General features: G+C 49.7%; 1 protein-coding gene across 1 annotated transcript in view; it reads right to left on the bottom strand.

Moving 5' to 3' along the window:
* Positions 1-21,829, bottom strand: part of Cacna1c (calcium voltage-gated channel subunit alpha1 C) — a gene marked incomplete at its 5' end in the record, with an annotated part of 685,364 nt that overhangs the window by 32,110 nt on the left and 631,425 nt on the right. The window contains 4 exon segments of the mRNA NM_001172923.1: positions 11,018-11,109; positions 12,732-12,797; positions 14,843-14,971; positions 17,946-17,978. Of these exon segments, the coding sequence (NP_001166394.1) occupies positions 11,018-11,109; positions 12,732-12,797; positions 14,843-14,971; positions 17,946-17,978 (320 nt within the window).

Genomic DNA, 21,829 nt, shown 5'->3' with positions numbered 1-21,829 from the left:
TTATTTTTTAATGGAGAAATTTAACTCACTTTCTTGGGATGCCTCTCCTAAAATCATCCCAGAACTTGTTTTCTAGATAGGTCTTACTTTACGGGAAACAGGGTACTAAAGTTGTTGGCCTTTATCCTGTTCCACGGTCAATGTGACCATTTTTGTGCCACCACCATGCTGTCTTGATTACTATAGCTTTGTAGTAGATTTTGAAGTCAATAATGTAATGCCTCCATGTTTATTCTTTGTTTTTTATTTTAGATTTCTTTGGTTAGCTAGGGTGTTTTATTGTCACATACACATTTTAGCATTTAGTTTCTGTTTATGTGAAAAATGATACTGGAATTTTGGTGAGGATTTCAGATTTGCAGATTTGTAGATTACATTGGGTAGTATAGAAATTTAAACTATATTAATTCTTCAATCCATGCACATAGGATACTTTTCCATCAATTTGTCTCAAGTGTTTCTTTCATGAATGTTTCAGAGTTTTCAGTATACAGACTTTTAACTTTCTTTGTTAAATTTTATTTTGTTTGCTATCGTGAATGGCATTGATTCCTTAATTTCTCTTACAGTGTCATTAGAGTAAAAACAAGTGCTACTCATTTTGCAAACTGAAGCTTCACTGACTAGGTTCTGGAGAACTCGTTAGAATTTTCTATATATATGATCAGATAATCAGCTAACAGTTTCACTTCTTCCTTTCCCTCGTGGACAGCTCTTACTTCTCTGACGGCTCTGTCTGGGACTTTCAGCAGTATGTTGAGCAGACAGGGTGAGAGTGGGCATCCTTATCTCTCCCCACCCCCAATCCACTTTGTTTCAAGGATAAAAAGAGAAGAAGAGGAGAAGGAGGACGAGAAGGAGGAGGAGCAAATTATATAACTATAACAAAATTTGAAAACACATCAATCAGGGGCAACAACGGTACATACATTGTGCACTGTCATCCCCAAATCACTCACCCAGAGCACAGGACATCTGCATTCAGTTGTTTGAACAATACCAGCACAAATCTCTCTCTTCAGTGAACTCAGAGGAAATCAATAGTATAACTGCCTTAACTATCTTTTTATATACAAATACATATACATGTTTTTTCTTTCAGCTCCTCACACTAATGAAACAATATGATGCTTACACGTGTGTGTCTTATTTATTTTACTAATGAGTATGTTCTCAAGGTGCATCCACTTACCTATAAAAGTCTCCAGTTTATCCCTCTTTATGGCCAGGTAATACTCTCTTGTATGAAAATACCACCTCTTTTTTTATCTGTTCCTCAGTGGATGGGCATTTAAGTTGTTTCCAAGATCTGGCTATTATAAACTGTACTGCTGTAAACATGGGTGCACACATATCAATTTGGTATGATGTTTTTAGTTCTTGCTTTGGAAGATACCCAGAAGGGGAATAGCTGGATTGAATGGGACCTCTAGTCCTAGTTTTCTGAGGAATCTCCACCTGATTTCCACAGTGGTTGTGTCAGGCTACCCTCTGACCCCTAGTGGAGGGAGAAGGGTTCCTTTTTCCCCACAACCCCTCCAGCATTTGTTATTGCTTGATTTCTTGATACTAGCCATTCTTTCCACGGTAAGGTGTTTTACTTTGTATCTCTTGAATGACCAGCGATGCTGAACATTTTTTCACGTATTTCTTCTTTCTAGAAGTGTGTATTCATTTCAGAAGGGCATTCTTGTCTTGTTTCTGATCTTAGAAGAAAAGGTTTTGACTTTTTACCATGTAGTAAAAAGCTTTGGGCTTTAGATATAAGGTCTTTACAGTGTTGAGGTACCTGATTTCAATTATAATTTTTTAGAATTTTTATCCTAAAAGGCTATTGAATTGTATTAAATGCTTTTCTGGCATCTATTGAGATAATCATGTGGTTTTTGTCTATCATTCTATAATGTACTGTATCACATTTACTGATTTGCATGTTTTGTACAACCTTTGCACTTCAGGTTTAAATCCCACTTGATCCTGGTGAATGGTGTTTTTAATGTTCTGTTGAATTTAGTTTGCTAGTACTTTGTTTAGAACTTTTGCATCTACGTTCATTAGGGATCTGTCGTTTTCATTTCCTGTAGCATCTTTGGCTTCAGTATCAGGACAATGCTATCCTTGAAAAAGTGGTTTAAAAGTACTCCCCTTTCCCTGTTTGTTTACCCACTTTGGAAGCTTTTAGAATATTTTCTTTATTCTGGATATTCATATGTGTTGGGAGCCGCAGCCCCGAGCCCGGTCGCCTTACTTGGCGGACGTGAGGCCTGTAGTAAAGAGTAAAGCCTGAGGTAGATTACCCCTCCCATCGAGCACGTTAGTTTCCTGTTTACCGCGTAAGCAACCCGCTCAACAATATAGTCTGCCTGGCAACTGATGATGTTAGCCAATCAGCTTGCCTTGCTTACTTTAACATGATTGGACACTGTATCCGTATATATACTGGTGCCACCCCTGGGGGGGAAGAAGAAGCCCGGAAGTAGAAGCCCAGAAGGAGCCGCGGGGAGCGGACCAAAGGAGGCTTCGGCTGGGAGCGATCCCAGGGCAGGCTGTACGGAGAAGGAAAATAAAAGAAAAGGTTGTCCACTGCCAGACTTTGTCGTGTGTCCTTCCTGCCGGCCGGGAGCGGACATCGACATTTGGGGGCCCGCACGGGGACTGATCACCCCCGAGACGTGACAGCGGACAACGCTCCAGTACAGAGCTGCGAGACAGGTGAGTTGGGGATAAGCCTGGGCTCTGGGTGGCGCGCACCTACAGGGCTTTTAGACTCCCCTCAGGCTCACGCGTAAGTGGCGGATTCCTTGGGCCTCACGCGGTGAGTAACATATTAAAAGATGGGAAACATGCTAGGTAGCAACACTAAGAGCGAGGGTGGTTGTGGAGAAAGCTCTCAAGAGCTTACAAAAGTACGCAGGGTATTTGAGCAGGCCCAGTCAGGGAGCTCCCGAGAGGGGCCCGTCAAGGGGAACAAAGATGCTAAGGAGAAGGACGGGGCTCTAGCCTCGGAGTCGTCTGACTCCGAGGACGAGGGAAAGTTGAATGGCAAGGAGGCCAAAGAGACCAGCTGTCAGGAGCCTAAGTCGCTCGATAAGGAGTCGCAGGGTTCTTTCCCAGCGTTGCGCCGTGAACTGCGCTCCGCTCAACTTGGTCTGCAGAGGAGTAGGGAGCTCCTGAGCGCTCCCCGGCGCGAGAGGGAGGCGAAGCCTTCCGCCCCACCTTGGGGGCTGTTCCCGGAGGCGATCCCTCGCCGCGAGGCGGCCGCCCGGGAGCTCCCTTCCCCTTCGCCAGAACAGGAAGTGATGCACGGGCCCCCATTTTCCGCCCAATCATGGCCGCCGTCTTATGCTCCGCCGCCGGCGGGTCGGTATTTTTACAGGCGGCTTTGGCAGGGGGGACGTTTGTCTCATGAGGTACATCCACCACCTGGGATAGATAGTGGCCCCTACGGGATATTTCCTGTACAAGTAGCTATGGGCCAGGGACGCAATGCATGGGAGCCTTTTGAGATAAAGCAGATTAGAGAACTTAAAAATGCAGTTACAACCTTTGGGCCGACTGCGCCTTACACCATTGCCATGCTGGAGAACCTGTCTTCTGGGCCCCTCACCCCCGCGGACTGGATTCAGCTGGCAAAGGCGTGTCTGCCCTCGGGTAGTTACCTGGATTGGCGAGCCTGGTACGCAGAGTTCTCTGCAGAGCAGGCTGAGAGAAACGCCAGTCGGGGAAACCGGGGGTGGAACAAGGAAATGCTTATGGGAGAAGGTCGGCACGCTGATGATCAGACTCAGTTCCCCGGCGCTGTCTATGAACAAATCAATGCCATAGGGCTCCGCGCCTGGAAGCAGGTAAGTGGTGCCGGAACAGCCTCCTTGTGTCTTTCAAAAATAATTCAGGGTACCACAGAGCCATTTGTTGACTTTGTGGCCCGAATGCAAGATGCTGCCGATAAGATATTTTCTGATCCGGGAGTGGCTTGACCGCTGGTAAGGCAGCTGATTTTTGAGCAATGTACAAAGGAGTACAAGGCAGCGATAGCTCCTCATAAGAACAAGGACCTCAACGCCTGGATTAGGATATACAGAGAGATAGGGGGGCCGCTCTCCAACTCGGGAGTGGCTGCTCTCCTGGCCGCAGCTGTACAGCAGAGGGGACCTCGCGGGTTAGAAGGGGAATGTAAGGCTAAAGGGTGTTTTGCCTGCGGGGAGCCAGGACACATTAAACGTCATTGCCCAAACAATGCAGATGCTAGGCCTCGCCCTAGGAATGAAGAACCATATGTTTGTGGGCGATGCAAGAGGGGATCACACAAAGCTGAGGAGTGTAGGTTGGTCTTTGATGCTCAGGGCAACTGTATTTGTGGACGAGATGCTAGAGAGCCAAAAAACGGCCAGAGGGGGCCCCCTTCACAGGCGGGCCCCCGCCCCAGAGACAGGACAGCTCAGGATGGCAGCCTTCAACAAGGGCCACCCCTGGGTCAGCAGGTGTGGACCTCAGTGTCGCCTCCAGACTTATATTAGTGCCTGATATGGGTGTTCAAGTGGTTGAAACCACCTTTAAGGGACCGTTACCCGAAAATTCCGTGGGTCTGGTGATCGGGAGATCCTCCACGGCCCTTCGGGGTCTCATAGTAGTCCCGGGGGTCATAGACTCAGACTACACAGGACACATTAAAATTATGGTTCAATCTCTTGTGGGTACTATGGTAATCAATAAAGGAGACAAGATAGCGCAGCTCTTGCTGCTCCCCAGTCTCCACAAGAAATTCCCCTCAAAGCAGAAAATTAGAGAAAGTCAAGGTTTCGGTTCCTCAGGGGAAGTCTTCGAGGGACTCCATATAATACTTGATAAAAGGCCCATGCTCTCACTTAAGGTCAATGGCAAGAATATTACAGGGCTCCTAGACACAGGAGCTGACCGTTCCATTATCTCTAGAAAGGATTGGCCCTCCAACTGGCCCACCAACACTGCAGATAACACGCTGCAGGGCCTGGGGATGGTGTCAGCTCCTCAGGTTAGTGCTTCAACCCTGCTCTGGTGTGATGAGGAGGGTCATCAGGGCCATTTCCAACCATTTGTGTTGCAGTTGCCAGTGTCTCTATGGGGAAGGGACATCCTCACTCAGATGGATGTCACGCTTACGTCAAACTGCTCCCCCCAGGCTAAGGATATACTCAGGAACCAGGGATATACCCCCGGCAAAGGCTTGGGCAATGCCCTACAGGGTCGGACATCCCCAATACCAGTAGAGAACAAAAAAGGTAGGCAAGGGCTGGGTTTTTCTTAGGGGCCGCTGAAGAAGCTCTCCTACCCACTTCGATCAAAATCACCTGGAGGTCAAATGATCCGGTTTGGGTACCTCAGTGGCCCCTGCCTAAGGAGAAGCTATTAGCCTTGTCGGAAATAGTCAGTACACAACTTAGATTAGGACACATTAAGCCGTCAACCTCCCCATGGAACACCCCCATTTTTATAATTAAGAAAAAGTCTGGCAAGTGGAGGCTGCTCCATGATCTAAGGGCGGTCAACGCACAGATGCAGTCCCTGGGGGCGGTCCAGAGGGGGCTGCCAGCTCTCTCAGCCATCCCTCAGTCCTGGCCAGTTTATGTTATAGATCTTAGAGACTGTTTCTTCTCAATCCCCCTGCATCCAGAGGACACTCATAGGTTCGCTTTTACTTTACCCACCATTAACCAAGAAAGCCCTGATCTCAGATACGAGTGGATAACGCTGCCCCAAGGTATGGCCAACAGTCCCACTACGTGTCAGATTTACCTTGATTCCCTACTGGCCCCCCTACGGAAATCCTTTCCCAAGATAAGATGTGTGCATTACATGGACGACCTTTTGCTCAGCGGCAGGGACCCAGACATGCTAAATAATATGCTCGGCCAGTTGGTCGAGGCCCTGAGACAAGCTAATCTACATGTTGCCCCCGACAAGATTCAGGGAGGAGAAATGGTGACCTACTTAGGCGCGAAAATCTCCCCTATGCTAGTCTCTCCACAGAAGGTCACCATTAGGACGGATGGCGTTAGGACCCTAAATGACATGCAAAAGCTATTGGGAGACATTAATTGGATTAGGCCATATTTACATATACCAAATTCAGATCTCAAACCCCTGTTCGACCTTCTGAAGGGAGACCCAGATATAGCCTCCCACAGGAGGCTCACTCCTGAGGCAAGAGCTGCCTTACAGAGAGTGGAAAAAGCCTTAGGTGGGGCTACCTTACACAGAATTGAACCAGGGCGACCCTTTGATGTCTGTTTGCTACAGACTAGTCTACAGCCCACAGCGGTGATTTGGCAGAAAGGACCATTACTGTGGATACACCCTAAGGTCTCACCTGCAAAAGTCATAGAGCATTACCCGGAGGCAGTCGCTTCATTGGCCCTTGAAGCGCATGATAGAGCTGTCCAACATTTTGGCTCAGGACCACAAGCCATCCGAGTACCCTATACCGCCAGCCAGATCAAGACCCTGGCTGCCTGCATAGATACGTGGGCCATTCTGAGATGTGTTTTCCATGGGGATATAAACAATCAATACCCTAAAGACCCTATCTTGTCATTTGTCACTCAGCACCCTATAATTTTTCCAAAGGTTACTGCCTCTGAGCCATTAGTCCCAGCAACTACAATATACACAGATGGCTCCAAGACGGGGATAGGCGCCTATGTGATCCTAGGCAAGCCCCCGGTTACCATACAATTTGAACCTGATCAGCCTCAGGTGGTGGAACTACAGATCGTTAAAATGATTCTTGAACGGTTCTCAGAAGCCATTAATATTGTCTCCGATTCTAGGTATGTGGTCAATGCTATGCAAGTGCTTGAGACTGCCGGTTTAATTAGATCCACTTCCACAGTGGCTGGGCTGTTCCTGTCTATCCAGACATTGCTTCAGAACAGACACCATAAGGTCTTCACCACCCACATAAGAGCACATACATCCCTGCCGGGGCCCATGGCACAGGGGAATGCGGCTGCTGATACTGCCACTCGCCCGTTATGGATTTTTACCTTACTAACACCAATCGAGCGAGCCCGTGCCTTCCATGATGGGTTTCATGTCAATGCCAGGACACTAGCGGGCCATTTCCATGTTTCCAGAGCAGATGCACGAGATATCGTGCGACTATGTGACTCCTGTGCCACATACAAACCTGCCATACCGATGGGAGTAAACCCTCGAGGTTTGATCCCTGGTGATGTTTGGCAGATGGACATCACACATATACAGGAGTTTGGGACTCTTAAATATGTTCATGTTTCCACAGACACCTGTTCTCACGTCATATTCGCAACAGCAGAAACAGGTGAAAAAGTGTCTAATGTGATCAATCATTGCCTGGCGGCTTGGGCCGCATGGGGCAAACCAAAAATATTAAAAACTGATAATGGACCAGCCTATATAGGCAAAGCCTTCAATGAGTTCTGCAAAATGATGGAGGTTCAATTAAAACATGGTATCCCATACAATCCCCAAGGTCAAGGAATCATTGAGAGGGCTCATAGAAGCCTCAAAGAAATTTTACAAAAACAAAAAGGGGGAGTAGGCCAAGGCCTGGCCCCAAAGGCACAATTATCCATGGCACTATTCACACACAATTTTTTAAATTTAAATAATGATAATTGCTCCCCAGCCGTGGAGCACTGCAACCCTTCCCCCAACCATAAAGGGTGGGTGAAGTGGAAAGATGTCCTGACAGGACAATGGATGGGCCCGGATCCAGTGGTCAGCTGGAACCGAGGCGCGGTTTGTGTTTTCCCACAGGAATCGGGACGAGAACCACTGTGGGTACCGGAGAGACTGACACGGGCGACAAAGCCCTCGACTGAAGATCAGACCTGCCCTACCGGAGATCCATCACAGACCAACCAACAAGATGAATAGAAATAGCGGTAGCCCGAAATGGACAAGAAGATCCTCAGGCATATGCATGGCTCGCTCGCCTAGCCTACGACCGAGTCTAGGGACGGTGAGCTTCCCACACTCCTCCTCTAAAAAATTATGACATAGCTGGGTAGGAGAGTCAATGACGGGTAAGAGCGTACTCCCCCGGTGCGACTCAACCTAAGCCAGGCCCTACCCCATCCTGCACGTAAGCCGCTGGACTGTTAGATGCTGCCCAGGTCTAAATTTCTCTCCGAGGGGATTTCTTTACGGAGAGGAAATGAGTGCAAGCTTGTGTGCATCCAGGTTCCGTCCAGTTTGTGCCTGGCCCTAGAAAAAGGACGAGGGCCTCAGGGCCTTGGCAGACCATGGGACGGCCGACCAGGGTCTAAGCCAAGGACCTACGGTGGGCCTACACATAGGGCATAAGCCTCTGCACCCAGTCCAAGAAGGGCTACGATGCGCACATTCATAAAAAATAAAAAAGGGGGAGATGTTGGGAGCCGCAGCCCCGAGCCCGGTCGCCTTACTTGGCGGACGTGAGGCCTGTAGTAAAGAGTAAAGCCTGAGGTAGATTACCCCTCCCATCGAGCACGTTAGTTTCCTGTTTACCGCGTAAGCAACCCGCTCAACAATATAGTCTGCCTGGCAACTGATGATGTTAGCCAATCAGCTTGCCTTGCTTACTTTAACATGATTGGACACTGTATCCGTATATATACTGGTGCCACCCCTGGGGGGGAAGAAGAAGCCCGGAAGTAGAAGCCCAGAAGGAGCCGCGGGGAGCGGACCAAAGGAGGCTTCGGCTGGGAGCGATCCCAGGGCAGGCTGTACGGAGAAGGAAAATAAAAGAAAAGGTTGTCCACTGCCAGACTTTGTCGTGTGTCCTTCCTGCCGGCCGGGAGCGGACATTGACACATATGTGCCTTCATAATGTGTGCAGTTAAAAATATTTTTTGATTAACTTGTTCTGTACTTAGTAGGTCATTTCAACCTGAAGGCTCCTGTCTTTGACATTTTATTTGATAATTACTTTCTTCCTGTTCTTTGTGTCTGCAGTTTCTATTACCCAGGTAGGAATGATCATTCCCCTCTGCTTTTTCAAAAAAAAAAAATTTCAACCACTGTATTTTTCTTTCTCCAAGTAAACTTTGCTGTTTGCTCTTTTCTTTCTTTTTGAGATAGGGTTTCACTTTGTAGCTCAGGCTGGCCTTGAACTCACAGTGATCCTCCTGCCTCAGCCTCCTGTGTGCTGGGATTACAGGCGCGCACCACCACTCCTGGCCTAACTTTGCTCTTTTTAATGATGGCTTCTGCTGCTGTTGATTCTACATCTAACTTAGCAGGCATTATGTTCTTTAGTCTCTCTAAAGATAACGAGGCATTTTTATTTTCGAATCTTTTGCCTCTTTTTCCTCCCTGTGTATCGTTGAGTGTGATGCCTCTCTTTCTTCATGTTGGTTTCCTCCAAATACTTTGGGAGTGTTTTTGACTATTTTTGTCTGACAGAGCACAGTTTACATTTCTCTGGATAAAGTCCTTCTCACAGAAGCCCCCCTGGGGACCAAGGGGAGAGGCCACGTGGTGTGACAGGTGACTTCTCTTTGAAGGTAGGGTCTCTGGGGGTCCTGCTGTGCCTCTCAGGCCCCACAGTACCAAAGCAGTGTGGCTGTAAGGCGGTGTGGCTCCCAGTCTGTGAGCATCAGCAAACACTCCCCAAATGCAAGTTTCTGCAGCACCAGGGGACTCAGGCTGTGGCCCATGCCTCTCCTGTGCCTTCTACCTGCATTGGGAAAAGCCCTGTCCCTCTCTCTTTTTGTCCAGGGTCCCACCTTGTCCAGAGTGGGGCTTTCCTCAGGTCTTGCTGCTTTGTGAATTGAATCACATCTGCTTTCTTACATTTAGGAACTTCCCAATATTTCCGGCTCACCTAGAGTACTTGTGCTTGCTTGTTTCCATTCCTAGTACTAGGTAAATGTGGTTCAAGCCCAAGTGTTGATGGAAAGCAGCTAACAATGGCCCTTGTGTTCTGACAGTTTATGGTCTTAGGGAGGTGGCTGTGTCAGCTAGTCTGCTTAGCGATATAATATATTGTGAGCGATAGTGACATGGGTTTGGAACAGTTCAAAGGAGCCCAGCAAGGTGAAGGTGGGACTGTCTGACAGGATTGCCAGGCCCACTGGAAAAGAGCCTCAGGAAATAGAAGAAGGCTTGTTGCCTCTCCTAGTGCCACGGTGCACGAACTCTATGAACTAGGAGGGACATTAAAACCATCTGCTCCAGGACTAGGAAGAAGGAATAGTTTTCACTTACCAGCCCTGGAAGAGACAGGGCCCCAGAGTGCGGGTCTGTGCAAATCAGTAAAGTGAGAGGGAGCCAGAGCCAGACAAGAACGGTGCCAGATGAGAAAGGAGCAGCTGAGGCCAGGGGCACTCAGGGGCAGTGCGAGAACACCCCTGACCTTGGCTATCCCTCAGCCAGTGGCTTTCCAAGGAATGTGGTGACCCAACCCAGCCTCATGAGGGTAAAACCAGGAAGGAGGACATAACCAGCCGACACAGGGGACAAACACACCCTGGCATGGTGGTCAACACCTGAACCTATTTCATGAGGACTTGGGCTCATGGTTACAAACCTAGGCTTTGAGCTTGTTCAAATTCCGAGACAGCCAGCCGCCTCCGGCCTTTAATTTTTTTCCCAGTATGGAGGGTGGCACCTTGGGCCTCCCACATGCTAGGCAAGGACTCTATACCAGGGCATATCCCAGGCCATTTGAAAGTTTTGCTTCGTGATAGGTTCTAGCTAAGCTGCTCAGGCTGGCTTCAGACTCACAAGCCCGCCTCAGCCTCCTGAGTCCTGGGATCTCATGTGCCATAATACTTGATTCTAGTATCTGACTTTTGATCCCCTGATGGTGTTGGCTGGTTACCAGCAGTGTCTACTGGGTTGCTCATGGAAAGTAACACAAATAACAAGGACATAGCCGGACTCTCAGTTAGAAGAAGGAGAGTAAGCACCATTCTCTCCCTTCCTGGTCCCAGAGAGACAGCTCCTCTCCTCCCACGCCTGGCTTGCAAGGTCACTACGAAAGCATGCGTGTACTGTGTCCTTGGAGACTCACCTGAACAGCAGCAGCACGGCTTGGGGGAAAGTCTGAAAGTTGTTGTTCCGGTTGATCTCCGTGGTGTCGTTCAAGGCAATCTTTCCAAACACCTGACAGAAGGAAGGAGGAGGACTTCTGTGACTCACGGAAAAAAAAAAGGTTCTAATTTCCCACCATTGTTCAGGGTCTCTGGAGGGGCTGTGATGATCCTGGGGCTGATTTATCCATCTAATGGTCTCCCAGTGTGACCTGTCAGATTCCCCCCACCAATTATAATTCCCTACTGTTATGGTGTGAATCCAAGATGTCCCCCAATGTCTCATGGGCTTGGAGGTGGGGCTTTCAGAAGGTGACTGGATCATGAGGGCTCTAACCCCATCAGGGAACTCATCCATTGAAGGAGTCATGATGTGCGGGCATTGTCGGGAGGCGGTGGGAGTAAGAGGTGGAGCCCAGGGGAAGGCGTGGGTCACAGTGTGACCGTGGGATTCTATCTGCTCTCCAGCCCTTTCCCTTCCTTCTTCTGCTTCTTGACTGCCATAGTGAACAGGTTTCCCCCACCACATTCATATACCATGATGTTTCTGCCTCACCAGGGATAAGCAATGGAACCAGCAGATCATGGACTGAAACCTCTGCAACTCTGAGTTAAAATAAACCTTCCCTTCTTTAAGTTGTTTATCTTGGGTATTTTGTCAATGTAGACACATGTAAGAAGAAATGTGTCTCTCACCCTTAGGAAGGGTCCTCACAGACCAGGGTTTGGGGCTCAGAGCAGTGGATGCCAAGAACATGATCCCCCTTTTATACAGGGACACTAGGGTCTTTCTGTCTGTATGACTGTCTATCTATCTGTCTTTCTTTTTTTCTTTGTGGCATTTTAGCTCTATATGCCCCAAGCACTCTTTCCAAATCTGAGTTCTTGGATTTTGGAGTGGAGCGGGACGAGTGAAGGCTTGGACAAGATGAACCCATCTCTAAGTCAGAAAAGCCTCTTCTTTTTCCTCTGGCCCTTTAAAGCCATGCTTGTCCTAGAAACTGCTTCCTTTTGTAGGTGTCAGGGTACCTGGGGGTCCTTCTGCAATGAGCAAGTAGGGAAATTTACTCAAGAGGACACTGAGGAAAAGCTCCTATGCAGGGCCAGGGCGGCGTGCTGCCAGTCTGGCCTTCGGGAGCTCAGCGAGAGAACAGAAGAAGCTGAAGTCTGGTTTCCAGCGGGACAGGTCCAGTGGGCACCTGGAAGTGCAGGTTCCAGGACCCCGCTGCGTGTTCCTGGAGCACAGCACCCTCCCTCTGCCCTGCCTTCCCCGCTCTGTCACTTGCTCCTTCTGAATGACACTGGGTTTGGGTGACTCTCAGGCCCAAGAGCTGTGGACAAAGCAAGGATGTTAGGCAGACATGGCCTCCTGGTCTCTGCGTGGGCTGCACTTTCCCGAGGCCCACTGCTTCATTCTGGAGTGTTCTCTTTTTCTCCACCAGTTACACAGGCAGGCCTCGGGTCATGGAGAGGGAGAGAAGTCCTTGAGCCTCATCTCCTGCTGTTCATGGCCATTCGCCCAGTTGCCTAAGGCTATGCATTTGGGGAAGTTTCTGTGATCCTGAGGAACAGTCAGGAAGAGAGTGAGAAGAGAGAGAGCAGGGTGGCAAGGAATGTGGTGCTGGGAGCTGAGGAGAGAGGAAATAGGAGGCAAGGGAGCTGTGTGTGTGTGTGTGTGTGTGTGTGTGTGCTTACCTGCATACCAATCACGGCATAGATGAAGAACAGCATTACTATCAGAAGGGCCACGTAGGGCAAGGCCTAGAAGGAAGCACAGTGGGCACTGTGAGACCCAGAGGGGCAGCTGGCCACATTCTTTTCAAGAAAGCTATGTGTCCCTGGCTCTACAGCCATCAGCTGCTGGCTGGCCTTGGTGGTCGGGGCATTTTCAAGAGCTCCCCAGTGGTGCAGATTGCCTGAAGGAAGCTTGAGAAATGGGTGCTCGTCTCTTTAGCTTTTCATCTATATTTTGTAGGGATGGGAATGGAACTCAGGCCCTGAACATGCGAGACAAGTGCTCTACCACTGAGTGACAGCCAGCTTTTAAAAGAGGGCTGCAGATTTTTTTTTGGTTGGTACCAAGGATCGAACTCATAACCCTATGCTTGCCAGGCATGCACTTATGCCACTAAATCCCCAGCTTTAGTAAGAACAGTCAAGAGGGAGCAGAACCCCTCCTCCGATGCACATATCTGCACAGGGAGGAGGCCGGGGAGAACATACGCTAAGCTGCTCGGAGTCACCGGGGTGGAGTGGGGCAGAGATGGATCATACTTCACGTGGCTTACCTTTGTTCTGCTAGTTGAATGGAGAAGGTATTACAGTGTCACAAGAACATTTAAGGAGAAGTGTAAAAGGCAACGGGCTCAAATTCTGTCTCCGCACTTTCTAGCTGCGGGAGTTTGGTAACCTCTTGGAGTCTCAGTTTCCTCCCAAACATGGGGACAGTAACAATGAGCTCTTGGGTTTCCCGGCTTGGGTTTCAATGGCTTAAGGTTTATAAAGTACTGAGTGCAATAGCTCAGATGTATGTTTCCATACATTTTGTTGATTCTTATATTATCTGTCTAGCAGCTCAGATGACTTAGTTTTCCGGAGCCATGGCCTAGAGAGCTGGGCTTTACCCCAGGAGTGCTCTATGCCACCAGATGGCACTCTAAGACCGTGTGACAGTCTCCTGGTGGTGATGTACTCAAATCTCCACGCTCATCCTGGTTTTCTGTCTTTGGGGCTCCGTGGAGAGCCGGGGGATTGGAGACCTGCAGCCCACTGGAAAGTGGGGGTCAGCCTGGCCTGGTCGAAGGAGCATGGGACTGAGGATGCAGCCTGACTGCTGGTCTCTAGAGACTTGTGGTGGCCCTGTTTGGAAGTTGTCCTTTGGGGTAGATTTCCAAGCAGGGCAAGCATTTCCAACCAGGGCAAGCCCTGGAGCACCTGTCCTGTGGCTGTAACCACAGCTGCTGTGGGCACGCTGGGTCCTGAGACTAACTCCGCTCCCTGATAGAGGTCTGGTCCCACCTCGGCAGGGAACATGGAGGCCACTGTTCAGCGCGGCCTCTGTCCTGGGAGATCTGGAGTGGTGTGTGCATAGGAGGAGAGAAGCCTGCCTCTGGGCCAGGTTTGCAGGACATACTTGGGGATTTCTATGGTCATCTCTGAGGAATCCAACAGCTTTCCTTCTCTTCACCTCACACTTACATAACACTCCTCAGAACTGGGAATTCTGTATTTACAGATGAAAAGCTATGCAAGAGATAAAGGAATTAATCACATAGTTAAGCCATCCTGGGCTCTACGAGGGGACCCTGTCCTGGAGTGCAGGGACACCAGAGTCCCCAGAGTTGGGCCAGGTACAAAATCAGGTAGGGTGAGTAGACTTGGCTAAAACACCTGCTGTGAAAGTCCAAAAATGCTCGAGCTGGGGGGGGGGGGTCTGGAGAGCTTAGCAGATGATCCAGGCCCATGCTTCCCAGCTTGCTCCATCCCACAAACCCCTTTGCTGAGGACATCACTGAGAGGAGAAAGCAAAACTGTTTCAGCTTGCCCGCGCCTCCTTCCTCTCTGAGCCCTGCTTCTGGGGAAGTGAGGGGCTCCAGGTGCCACCTTTGAAACCCCAGGTCTAGTTTTATCCTCTTATTTCAGAAACAAGGAAAGCTGCCATACAGCTACTGAGGCAAAGAGAAAAAGCCAGTCAGGCCTTGAAATCCTGGAGCTTGGTCTCCCATGACAGCCCCCATCTGGGCAGCCCGAGGGACAGCAGCATGGTGAGTCCTGGGTCACCCAGCAGGTGGCTTCCTGCCAGCTACCTGAAAGGACTTGATGAAGGTCCACAGCAGTGTCCGGATGCCCTCCCCGCGGCTCAGCAGCTTGACCAGACGCATGACCCGGAAGAGGCGGAAGAAGGTGATGGAGATGCGGGAGTTTTCTTCTGCGTTCTGGAAGCCATCGGCAACAGAAGGTGCAGTTAACACAGCAAGAGCGGGGCGGGCAGCAGGGACAGGGTGTGCTGAGAGACACAGCTTGGCTGAGGGGAGGCTGCCAGGCTGAGGTCAGCTGCACTAGATGCTTTCCTTCGGGCCCTGCTTAGTGGGGCCGGGTGGGAGGTCAGTGTCCACCCTTTCTGGGCTGACAGCCCAGCCATGAGCCAGGTAGTGCCCGAGCCCAGGCCCTGTAGCCCTGTTTTCCTGTACTGCTTGCTTCTGTTCACTTCTAGTTCTTGATGCTCTGGATAGAGCCACAAAAATTCACTAGGGATGTGTCACTGCAGCCTGCTGCAGTCCCTCGGAAGCAGCACACTTACTCTCCTATCTGGCTTGGCTGAGGCTCCTGAACCCTCAGTGGGACCCGGATCTCTGCAAAGATGTGGTTGGTGCCATGACTGCACTGGGGGCTTGGGGCAGGTTGTACTGACCCCTGCAGGGGCCTCCTGCTGTGGTTGCTGAGGACTTCAGGATTTGAGTCACCTCTGATTTCCCACAGCCTTTGCTTGAGTGCCACAGGGGAGGGCTGGGGAATAGGGTGTTGCTTCACGCTAGGGGAGCATCCAGGTTGCAGCCTTGTCCTTCCTTGAAGGCTCTGAGGCTTTTCTATCCCCTTCTGTCCTGGGGCCACCAGGAGGCTCCAACCCTCTCCGGGTGTGCAGACCCTGGAAGAGTCAGGGAGCATGGGACAGGGGAGTCAGGGGAGGCATCTCTTGTGGTGAGCCCTAGAAAATTCTATGTCCCAGCGTGTGGGACAATGGGTCCTGCTTACATGGATCATCTCCTTGCTTGGAGTCCTGGAGAGAAGGGGAAGGAAGTGGATGGTGTCAAGGGCCCAGCAGGCTTAAGCGGGATTATGCTGCTTGGGCTACTGGAGGGCTACTGGAGGGCTGCTGGCTGGCTGAAGGCTCAGCCCAGCCAGCAGAGAAAGCACTGATTCCTCCGGGGCCAGGATGAGCTGGCTGTTAGCTTCTACCTCCTGGCCTAGTAGCAAGAACTAGAGCTCCCCTCTTGCTCACGTGGGTGACCACTGCATTGCAGAGCCAGAGAGCTGGTGGGTACAAGGCAGACCCTGCCCCAGATCTAGTGCAGCTCACCCAGCCCTGCTAGCACCAGGAGAGAATGGACCCTTGGGTTCCTGTTACTGTTCCCATCCACACCCCTCAAAAAGTTGGGGCCTCTGGATTGAATGGGGGCCCACTTCAGCCCTCTCTGCTTCACTTTGTCTCTTGATTTCTTTGACATTGTTTCCAGATCAGGCCTTCGGCCAATACCCGTGCCTCTGCACCCTTCCAACAGCCCACTCACACACTGCGGGGCTCATAGCTTCAGGGGCCACTCACCTGACACCTACTCAGAACAGTGCCAGCAGGATAACTCAGGGGTAGAGTTCATAGATTAGCAAGCCCAGCCTCCACCTGGGAGGGTAGCTCAGAAACAAAGTGAGAGTATTAAACCTGTTTCTTCAAACCCTGGGTCAGATACCAGTGGAAGTATTTCTTATGTTTCAGATTGGAGCTGTGTCCATTCCTCCCAGAGCTGCTGTGTTCCTTCAAAGGAGGGAACAGACAGACCTCTTGGTGTTGGTGGCCTAGGGAGGGAGCCACAGTCACTAACCTTTATTCTGTCCTTGTTCCCTTGAAGTCTTTGATGCCCTGACCCTCTGTATTTCTGTCAATTGTGTGTCTATTTGAGAGTCTACTTTCTCTCCAAAGGAGCAGCCCAGTTCTCCCAGAGCAGGCAGAGGAGGCTCAGGGTTTATAACCAGGCTGCTGACTCCATCATGTTCAGGAGAGGAGACAAGAGAAGAATGAGCTTAAGTGTGGCCTTTGGCTGCGGGCACCAAGAGTTTGAGAAGTTGGTACCCGTGGGACATCTGGAAGCACCCATGGACCTACAAATGAAGCTGCAGTGTGAACTCTAGTCTGCCTTGTGTCAGGGCCTTTCCAGTTTCCTGGTCCTGCTCTAGAAGGAGGAGAACACTCCCATCAGGGTCAGGACAGTTTCTTCTCACAATCCGAGTGGCAGTGCAGTGAGAGAGGGCAGGGGCAGTCCCTCTGACGTGTGGTAGGACAAACACAGCCAGCCTTTGACCAAGTGGGGATAGGCTGTGCTTGGGAGTCACCTCCTATCTATCCATCCTTTGCCCCAGTCTTTAAGATTTGGGGAGCTCCAGGATCAACCCACTGGTCTTTCTAAGAACTCACAGTTGGCCCGGTTTGAAGAGTATGACAGCAGCTGTTTCAAGGAGACTTCAAGGTTATACTGCATCTCTACTACTTCCCAAAGGGGATCCTGGACTCCAACATGAGAAATGGGTCCATTAATTAAGCTTGTTTTGCTCTCCTGCCTGCTGCAGAGAAGTGGGTACCAATTCAGAAATCTGGAAATAGGAAAGGATCATAGGGGTGGATGGAGAGAAATTTACCTGCCCTCTCAGTCACAAGTCCCAGCTGACATCTTTTACAGCTGCCCCACGAGGGAGGTTAGTATCATGAACACTGCTTAGCAGGAAGGCATCATCTGCCTTTCTGACTTCTGGCTGGGTCATCTCTCGCTCTTTTCCCTGGAAGTCCTTATCTCTACTGGTTTCCCAGGTTAGATTTAGCCCAGGAGACGTTAGCTAGTGAGTCCTTAGGATGTCTAACAGGAAATGGCCCTTGGGTCCAGTTCTCTCCCAGTGGCTCATCAGACAGTCAAGATCAGGGTGAACAACCCCAAAGGAAGCTCAGGGAGGCACAAGAGCACCACTACACACAGGTCTTCACAGCTCACACGGCAAGGGCAGGCAAGGCACACGATGGACACGTGGTCACATGCAAAGGAGCCAGGCTGGGCTCCCATGAGACCCTGGAGGTTGGGTGGGTAAAAGTGGGGGTGTTAGAGGGGTCACAGAAGCTGGGAGCATGGTTAGGAGGGTCAGTCTTACCATAGAGGGAGAGCATTGGGTATGTTCAGCTGGCTTTAAAGAAAGGCAGACAGAGATAAGCTGTAATGAGTCTCCAACGAAGAAGCCCGGTATTCTAGGTCTAACACAGGACACAGTGGAAGGAGGGGGTACAAGGAAACAAGTGAAAGGAGTACAAAAGTGTGGATCTGGCAGGTTCTGGGACACCACCATGCATGGGCCTGTGTGCCACTCGGCTTGGGAATTCTAACAGGAATCCACAAGGCATCTGTTTACCCACGGCTGTCTCTGGCTGTGAAATCAGTCACTCACACCCATTCTGGGTAAGATTACAGAGTGTGGATTCTATGGGTGGAGGTTTGTCTTCAGCTAGCCTTGGTTTCTAAGATACCACCGAGGGTCTGTACTTTCTAAACTATCACTTTGTCCTGCAGCGCTGGTTGAAGGACAAGACCTTCCAGCTGCTTATCCTGGCCTATTTAAGGAAAAGAGCCCCAGGGGGAAACTCCTGGCCTAGGAGAAGGCTATGATAAAGGGGGATCTAAGGGTGGTCCTCAGCCTGTCGCCAGCAGGGGCTGTTTCCCAAAGCTCAGGTGGGACACGGCTTTGCATAGCTTCCGGTCCACAGGTGTGCAGAGCCGTGCCAGATGCATGAAATAAACAACTGCTTTTTTACCTTGAAAGCCCTGCACGCAATTTAGGATCCTACTAACACCGCTAAGAAGCTGTTTTCTTTGTGTGACTGTGAACTCACTTTGGGCAGGAGCTCAGGTGAGTTAGGCCCATCCTCTCCCGGGCTCCCCGTGCCTGTCCCTGGGAAGATGCCCTGCTTTTGGGACTGCAGCACACAGAGCTCAGCCCGCCTGACCCTGACCCCTGGCACTCTTAACTCTTTTCACAAGCTGTCACTTTGCTTGTGCTCTCCACTTTCAGATGGCTGTATTGTAGTTCTGTTTTAAGGTGCCCACAAGGAAAGCATGTAATGGAATTCCGGGATGAAAATGTGTACAACTTGGCATTTGCATCCAGCCTGAAACCACTTCTTTGCTCACAGGCTTTTCAGCAAATTCTTTTTAAACAAAATTCCTTTAGAAAGTTGGATGTTTTCTTTTGAGGAGTGGTGGAGATTCAGGGTGAGGTGAGGGAAGACAAGAAAAGGGACACTTTTCTAGTCATTTACAGGACACATTTTAGATTCCAGTTTCTGCTTCATGAGGATTACCAGCTGCCAGGTAAACCCACATGCTTGGAGGGGATGGGGAGGCTTTGGCGAGGGGCTGATACTGAACATAGAAAAACACACACACACATACACACACACACACACACACACACACACACACTCACGGGAAGTTTCTTCTCAAAGCATCCGAACCCCTTTTTTTTGACATGAGACAGTTGCCCATGAGGGTCACTTTCTTGCCCTCCAGGTTGGTCCAGGCCTTGTGCATATGTTCACGAACCCAAGTTCTGTGTGTCTGGGAATCTGCTGAGGCTGGAGATAGGAGGGCCAGAGGCAAGTAACCTGCACTACATATAAAGCCAGAGAACAGGCTGAGTTTCTAGGGTACCTGCTGGGTGATTTTCTGTTAGCTCCACTCCAAAAGTTACCAGAGCTGCCAATTGTATCTAAGAATCCTGTGCAAATGCAGGAAGGTCACCTGAACAGGACCAAACAGAGACAGCTCAGAGAACTCACTGATTCTTGGCCCACCCACATCCACCTCTAGCCATTACACAAAAACAAACTATTTTACCTCTTAACCATTCAGAATCCTTCTTTGGGGTGTCGAGACATTTGTCTTAGTTATCTTTTCTCTTGATGTTTTAATAGGTCCCATCAAAATTTCATCTATTTAGATCATTTACATTATTTTTAAAACATCATTTATATCTTTTTTAAACTTCAGTACTTAGTTTTAGGTCTAATCTTGTTTCTATTTTATTATTTCAAATAATATCTAGGGCCAGGGATTTAGCTCAGTGGTATAAGCACCTGCCTGGCAAGTGCAAGGTCATGAGTTCAATCCCCGGCACCAAAAACAAAACAACCCAGAAAATCAAATAATATCTAGCACTCTGACAATCCTTATGATGAGTCTCTAGGGGATCTGTGCTGAGTTCCCAGCCCAGTAATGACAACTTGCCAAAGCACCTTGCAGGAAGAGTCCAGACTCACATGTTCACTTTTTCTGGAGCCTCACAAACCATGCTGTTCAGGGCACACTTCCGACTCAACAGGAGCAGGGCTGCCTTTAACATCTCACATAAACTGCTCACAAGACCTCTGGTCTCAAAAATTAACCACCCTAATGACACCTGAAAGCACTCACTGAGATTGCAGCCTGGTGGGATATTGCCTAGGTGACCCCTCAAGGCCAGGTGAGTCTTTGCTGCCCTGCTCAGCTGCAAGTGGGATCCCTTGGGGAGCTGGGAAGCTGGCCCTCTGCTTGGACCCTTGGAGTCCAGCACTGAGCACCTCTGGCCCAGACACAGGTTTGCACAGTTTTTCCTCTGCTGTGAGTGCCGAGCTGAAGGTCTGCTTAGATCCACACTTGAATTCCTCTACCACCTGAAACACTGCAGCATCAGTGTCTAGCCCTCTCTCAGCTGTCCTCCTGGTTCCTCTGGATGGGAAGTTTATAGTTTCTCCACCCATGCTCTTCCTGAGAAAGAAACCGAAAGTGAACTCCTGGAGACCTGCCCTGGATGCCTGCAGACCACTGCCACCTCCCCCTTCAGTGCGATCCAGAGACCGCTTTCCTAACCCCAGCACTGTCTCCATTAATGGTTGGCACAGCCTAAGTTTTTCAGCAACCAATTCTTTCCGCTTTGTTTTATAAGAATCTGGTAATTTCCAAGGATTTCAAGATATTGGGGGCAATTAACTCAAATTTGTTCACGCAATTAGTATAAATGGAATTAAGTTATTCTTCCAAATCTCAGGCAGAGGTGGACTGGTGCTTCCAGGCTAAGGGCAAGTAGAAAGCCAAAGACAATGGCTGTGCTTCAGAGCACTTCATGCTGGTGCTGGCAGTGGTGACAGGAATGGAACTGGATTCCTAACAGGAGATCTTATCTGGAATGAAGAGCGTAGTCCAGTCAGAAATAGCTCCTCAGAGGATAGTATCTTTGTCGCTGCAATTACTTGCTATTCCTTTTCAGGGGGGCAGGAGACTATATCAAGGGAGCTGAGGGATGGGCCTCGGGGAATATCATCGTCAAGAGAGAGGGGTGCACCTAGGTGGGAGACAGTGGGATTGTTTCCAGTTGTCATATTTACACTATCTCTCTGGAGAATTAAAAAGTCATTGATATTGAGTTTAAAACAGGCAGATGACTCCCAGAGACCCTTCAGGGGAGCTGGCTCTTGGCGGCAGGAACCCGAGGCTGCACTTCTCTCTGAAGCAGGAGTCAGAGCAATGTGGTGGGGTTCTGGGCATCTTCGCTGGCTGTGCAGTCATGGTTACTCTTGCTATTGTTTTTCTTTCCTTCTTAAATCTTAAATCTTTTGTCAAGAATTTAGCAGGAGAATCTGGCATAAATTCCACTCCCAGCCACTGGAAGATCTGGATCCTGCTGCCACCAAACTCTGCTTCTCTGCTTTTACTGTTGGCAGCCGATGCTGGTCTGATTTGCAAGACAGGAAAGTTGGTCCCAGGCCCTCAAGTGGGGCCTTCAGGCTGCGGAGGGATTGTGAGGCACTAGACAGGGCAACACTGGAAGACATTTTAAGGAGGTTAAAGCCAAACATTTTAAGTTGTCCCGCTTATAAAGTTCCATAAAGAGGTTACTTGCTAAGTGTCTCGGTTGATATGTGTCGACTTGAGAAGCTTACAAGTGTACCTTGCAGACCACTCAGCAGGGAGGCAGAGTCCTCACTTTGTAAACATCCTGATCCTGGG

This window comes from Cavia porcellus, unplaced genomic scaffold, assembly GCF_034190915.1.
Source record: "Cavia porcellus strain 051 isolate PalLab524CR breed Dunkin Hartley unplaced genomic scaffold, mCavPor4.1 scaffold_19, whole genome shotgun sequence".
NCBI lineage: Eukaryota > Metazoa > Chordata > Mammalia > Rodentia > Caviidae > Cavia > Cavia porcellus.
The sequence above is the reverse complement of the archived record's forward strand: the minus strand, read 5'-3'. Positions and strand labels throughout refer to the sequence as shown.